The sequence below is a fragment of the Prunus persica genome, chromosome G2 (genome assembly GCF_000346465.2).
Source record: "Prunus persica cultivar Lovell chromosome G2, Prunus_persica_NCBIv2, whole genome shotgun sequence".
Classification (NCBI taxonomy): domain Eukaryota; kingdom Viridiplantae; phylum Streptophyta; class Magnoliopsida; order Rosales; family Rosaceae; genus Prunus; species Prunus persica.
Window position 1 is genome coordinate 22,004,856 of NC_034010.1, and position 6,585 is coordinate 22,011,440.

The window sequence follows — 6,585 nt, forward strand, 5'->3', positions numbered from 1 at the left end:
TAACAACCTAGGTGGCATGTTGCCGACGCATTTGCCTCGTGAAAAATATTGATCACTCCAAAGGACTAGGCAATGCAAATGTACAAATCATTATTATATTTATATATATAAAAATTGGTAAAGAGAGGCCTAAGCCCAAACAACACTTATATTATTTATTTTTATCTTTTACATTTACTATTATATATATTGATAAGAAAAATGAAAATTACAAACAAAAACCACGTGGGCACACAGGCCCAAAGAGAGTATGTGAGAGAGTGAAGATGATATTTTATTATAAAAAATAAGTATGGCTTAATATTACCTCTTTACTTTGAAGAAAGCAATATTGCCTTATTGGAGAGAGTATGTATATTTTGTCTACCCATTTGCCTCTTCCCTTGGAGCATGAAAATACTTATATGGCAAGGCAAATGAGATTTGCCTATTCATTTTCTTCTTCCCTTGTAGATGCTCTTAGAGAGCCTGTTTGGAGAGAAAATTCTCAACTAATCACTAGTCATTTTCTAATTTGTTGTTAAAAAATTGAAACACACTAAGAACTAATTAGAAAATGACAAGTGGCTAGGTGAGAATTTTTCTTGTCAAGTAGGCGCTTAAGAATTTTTGTATAAAATGTCACTATAAAAAATCTATTAATTTATTGGTACCCAACTTAAAAAATAATAGTGATATGATATCACGAGGAATTTATAGATCAATAAACAAGTTTTTTTTTTATTTTTTCAAACGAATAAACAAATGCTTGATCTTCCAAAGACTAGCTAGTGGTTGTATTATCATAAAATTGATCCTAAAAAAAAATTGTTGCCTAGCTGTAAATGCACGTGTCGATCAGTAGGGCTGTTCATTAAGCCCAAGCACTTCAGGCCAAGAGGGCCGTTGGAGAGTCCATTTCCAATTTGATTTTGGAAATTAAGTTCATTTATGATTTTGAGCGTATTTTTGCAACACATAGAAAGGTAATCCTGTAAAAATCTACATTATGTTCATTTAATTTATTTTAAGATTTTAAGGTAGATCATGTAAAATTCCTATAAAAAAGAGTAGACCCAGTAAATTTTTTATTTTATTTTAAAGGAAGCTGATTTTCTCACTCCTCTTTTGTTCACTTACACTTCCTTTGTTGAAAATCTTATGTTCTCACTCCTCGTTTGTCTATTTACACTCCTTTGTTGGAAATTGTAAGTGAATAAAAGAGGAGTGGGAATTCAAAATGAGATGATTAGGTGGGTTGTGAGTATTAACCAATTTACGATCTCCTTTTATCAATCAATTAAAATTATTCATGCAAATTAGGGAAAACTAAACTCTCAATCCTATGCGTAAAAAGTGTCAAAAGCTTAGCAAAAATGACCACACATTAACATAAAAACTAACCAAACACTCTTAAGTAGCCTTAGTGACTTAAAGTGTTTGTTTTCCTTAACCAACATGACATTATCACCTATTAAATTTCTTAAATTTTAAGTTTAACTAATAAGTCATAAAAGAAACTAATTTTTTTCCTAAACACACTCAAATATTATTTAATCCAATTTAACAAAAAATTGTACATAATAAATAAAAATATTATGTAAAGTGCAATGCATTTACACTCGCAACTCATATATAGCACTGCAAGTCTATCAATAGTTGTCGGTTAACCATTTTTCATAAAAAAAAAGAAGTGTGTGTACAGTTGACGGCCTCAATATTTTGTCTATATGGGGGCATGGTGGGTTGTGGAATAAATTGCAGAAATTAATTTTTGCTATTTGGTGGCCTAAATGGGATTTCGTGGGGGGCTAAAACAATTAATAAGTAGTACTTTGGACCTATTTTGTTGTATGAAAGCTTGACAAGTTCACTGGAGTGTACGCAGATGCCCACAGTTGGCATTGAGTAGTTCTGCCAATGCAGGATGAGGGATAAGAGAGAAGTAGAAGGAAATAGAGGAAAAGATAGGGAAAGAGGAAGGGGTAGAGAGAATGAGAGACATGTTGGCGCAAGCAGAACGAGATGGGGGGTTTCGATTCATAAGGAGGTGGGGCCGCTGGTTTTCGTTGCCCAAATTTTAAAGGGTAAAACTGATATGGTAATGGAAAGGGGGTATGATCAACAAATTTGGGGTGTTTGTGGCTCTTGATTTTCTTTTATGTTCAAGCCATCTTTGAAGATCTTCTACGATAAAGAAAAAACCTTTAAAATAAAATATGTGATTGAAAACATATTATAGAGTAGATTTAGGAGAATTCAACTAGTTATGACCTCTTGTTAGACAATCATATAATTGGTGTTGTCATATAACGAATATGACCGCGCAATTAGACATGATTACATTCACCCAATCTTCAATTCCGATTCACATTTTGACAATAACATGCCAGATTGTCTTGAGAAAATTCATCAAATCCAGCAATCTTTTACATTTTCGTAGAGTAAGTTGTATATATTTTAAAACAAGTTTTGTTTCATAATTAATTTTGTGACGTTTATAGCTTCTTGGTTTCCACACAAAATTGATAATTTTAATAGAAAATGACGCGTGTGTTCTTGTCGGTTGACTATTACAAGTGGTTAGAAGAGTCCAATTAGTAATAACTCTTGCCAGACATTATGTAAGCTGTTGTACAACGAATATAACCGCACTTCTAGACACGATTTCACCTAGTGAACAACTCTAATTCAAAGTACCACAATTTAAAACACCAGACTATGTTGAGAAAATTCATCTGAATCCAGCAACCTACTACATTTTAGGATAGTAAATTATAGAAACCCTAAACATATTTCATTTTCATAATTGATTTTGTGAAATTAAATGTCTCCTTGCTTCCTCTTTCTTCAAAGGTGATAATTTTGATGAAAATGAAACATGCGTTTTCTTTGTGGGTTTAGGCAGCCTATTCTATTCCAATGTCCAAACACCTTTCTCTTACCCTTTCTCCTCATTCAAATGATATGATAAAATACAAGAACACAATATTTACAATAAATAAAATCGTATTATAAATTAGGGATAACTTTGAATTTTAAAAAAATAATATATACTAATGCATGCGTGTACCTCTGCTGAATTAGGGATTTGCTTGTAAATAATTCAACGTTAAATATCCATATTTGGGAAAAGACCAACTGAAAGTCACTTAGGATGTTTGTTTACGTTTCACGTCACTTTCGAATAACAATAACCTGAAATTTGCTTACATACAAAAATAAAATAATTACGTACGAATTTTTTATTTTCTATTTAAAAAAAAGAGGGAATTTGTTTAAAAAATCATGTGAAGACTGTGAACTTGAATGGGCCGCTCTCTAACCACACCGCCACGTGGCGCAACCAAAATGTGGGCCACCAAATTCTGTGTACTTTGCATGGAGATAATTTCCCAAAAAAGAAAATAACTCTTTTTTTAAAAAAAAAATTTAAAAAGGGTGTGATTTTTATAAGTTTATATTCTTTCATCATTAAGAATCTCTCGTTCAGCCACATCACACCGAACCTACAAACTGCTGGAAATTACGAAACGGCCCTTTCATTTTTTAAACTTTCACTAGCACAATTGTTTGAGTACACCGCATTCACACTCTAACAAAGCTCTCTCATTTCTGTCATGTACCGGAGAGGGACTACGCTCACCCGCGACAAAATGCAACGACATGTGCAACTAAATTACCTCTAATTTCTGTGAACCCTAAACACCCCCCGTCCCCGTCCCCCTCCCCCCCACCCCTATAATCACAAATTTCTTCCACTCTCACTCACATAAGGGACTTCAGAGATCTCGCCTTCACCGGCTTTCTCATCCGCTTCCGCCCGCTCTCCCCGCTGCGAACATCATCATCAAAGTCATCCTCGTCGTCATCGTAGTCATCCACATATTCGAATTTCTTCTCATCAATTTGAGAAGACGAAGATTGAGTAGGAGGAGTAGTTGAAGTAGTAGTAGTGACTCTATCTTCATCAATCTTGGGCTCTTCCTTCTCCTTATCCCCGCCCCTCTTTCGCCCCCACAGCGGGCCAAACCCCGAATAGTAATAGAATTCGTAAGGGTTTGAGGAGGATCCCCTCTTCGCCTTGGCCCGGGAGCGGCGGGCTCCAGCTGACAGTACCTTGCTCGCAGCTTCCCGGGGGCCCTTATTGTTGGAAGCAATGTTGGTATTATGGTTAGACCTAAGCAGGGATAAGTGATGGTTGCAGAAAGACTGGCCGAGTTTGGCTCTCTTCTTGCAATGCCAGCCCTTTCCATCGTTCTTCTGGCAACACGCGTAGCTTGATCTCCTCCCTTCCTCTTCGTTATCGTCGTCCAATAACTCTTTCGAATTCGAATCCTTTTTGTCATCAGCGACGGGCTCTTGTTCCATCTGCACGGCTTTCTCTTTGCCGATATCCATCATCGACGCAACGCTGCGTTTTGCATTATTTTATACACAGCAACATTTCAAGCAGAGCCGCGAGAATTTTGAATAATATTATAAAGAGCGAGAAGAAAAAATAAAAAAAATAACAACGAAAGGCAGCAGAAAAAACCCTAATGCCTGAAATGATAATATCGTACGAAATTGGAGACAAATGATTGGAACCATCGAGGTATAGATCAAAGTGGTGTACCTTTCAGCAGCTCCGAGAGAATCACCGAAGCTCCCATTGTTATTTACATAGAAGCTCTCTTCCAACTACACACAGCAACCCAAAAGGAAAAGAAAGAACAATAAAAACCAACGAAAGCTCGAATTTTCTGTGGAAAATATCAGAAAATGAGGAAGACCCATTAACCTAATCGAGCATCGGGAGCTAAATACACGACGACAGTGGGAAATTTTAGGGTTTTTGGGGAACCCTAATGTTGGGGGAGGGGAAACCCATGGAACCCAAAGAACCCAGAAATAATGAAAACCCTAGTGAAGGAAATGCAGGTGGAGGAAGACGAATTAAACAGAGGGAGCTTCTGCTTCCAAAAGGGTCTCCACAGATCTACCCAGAAATTAAAAATGAAGAACAAAAAGCTCAGATAGAGAGAGATAAGCAAGAGAGAGAGAGTGACCTGGTTCGAGTCTGGACCAAAGGAAATAACATCCCATGGGGATTGATTTAACTGGCACACGTGTGCCTGGAGGTCCTCCGCAGCTGGAGCGTGCGACGAGAACAGGAGAGGGGAGACCTTGGCGTTCTTCCTGATCCGCATCTCCAAATCTTCTTTCTTCTTCTTCCTCCTCCTCTTCAAAAACCAACAGCTCAGATAGATAAAACACAGAGAGATAGAGAGCCGCAGGGATGTGTTTGGCTGCTGGGATTTTTTTTTCTCGCACTTTCTCGTGTGTTTTCTCGCTGAGAGAGGAGAGGGTTGGGGGGCTCGGGGGTTGTGGTGGGTTTGTGGGGGATGGGTTTGTTTGTGCAGATCTCACACAACTCGATATAATCAGGGTTTCTTATTAACTTTTCTGTTGCTTTCTCGCCTCTTCGTATATATATATTTTTTCGATTTACATTTCTTTTATTGACAATTTTGTCCCTAGGTTTTCGTCTTATTCACAGTTCGTGGCTCGCTACTTGGATGTGAGCGGAAAGGAAAGCCTGCCGCTATTACACGTCATGATAGTTGTCTAAAAACCCCATATTTTTTTAAATAGACAGCGACAGAAATGGCTCCTCTGCGCTCGCCCCCACAATAATTTATGGTGGGTCTGCAGAAATCAAAAGCATAGGGGTAGTTTCGTCTCTCCCCATACAGCATATTAGGAATTTGCGGGTGTTTTTTCTTTTAAAATTTTTTATTTTCTCGTAAGTTTTAATGAGCAAGGTAGGGTAGGCCGCGGGTGCATTAGCATGTGATAGTTATCCCAGGGAGAAGGGTATTTTGGTAATTTCAATGACCCTTTTTGAAAATAAAATAAAAATACCGGTAAAACGAAAAAAAACCTAACGTCTTTTCTCATGACATGGGAGAGGAGGATGGAGAAGTGGCGCGTGGATTTCACGCGGGAAAACATGGCAAGGCCACGCTCGAGTGGAGCAAGTGGGGAACACGTTTGGCCCACAACCACATGAAAAAGGTTTGATGAGCGTACGTGTGTGTGGGGCCCTAGTTTGAGTCAACAGAATGGACGGTCCAGATGGGGGTCGGATGGATGAGGTGGCACAGAATCCGATACTAGGATTGGGATGTATTAAGTGTTTGGAGGAGGCAGCCTTACGTGTCGCTTTGTGGTGGGTTTTTTGGTAGGCATTTTATTTGATTTTTCACCTTCCCCACTTATTATGGTAATGCCAAGAAAATTATGGTAAAATATCTATCAATTGGTTAGATATTATGACTGTCCAAATAAGGGGGCAAGGGGCAAAAGTGTAAAACTATATATAAATTGGGGCCATTTGCATTCCAATAATTAACTATTTGCATCATATTTACGAATTACATATTAATAAAAGAAGTCGTATTCCAAATAACATCATTAATAAGAGAATCCAGAAGAAGAAAAAGAAAGGAATTATACATCGTAAGAGAATCGGCAATTCAACAGTCAAACACTTGATAAGATACTCTTTTAATTATTTATAATGTTATTTGCATCATATTTACTGATTATATTTTTTGTGTG

The 6,585-nt window shown here is 37.4% G+C and overlaps 1 protein-coding gene across 1 annotated transcript; it reads right to left on the bottom strand.

Annotated features, from left to right (window-relative positions):
* LOC18787483 lies at positions 3,506-6,034 on the bottom strand. The gene is made up of 3 exons (XM_007219228.2): positions 5,031-6,034; positions 4,598-4,662; positions 3,506-4,393 (listed from the first exon to the last, which is right to left on the bottom strand). The coding sequence occupies exons 1-3, from the start codon at positions 5,169-5,171 to the stop codon at positions 3,748-3,750; spliced, it is 852 nt and encodes a 283-aa protein (XP_007219290.1). The 5' UTR covers positions 5,172-6,034; the 3' UTR covers positions 3,506-3,747.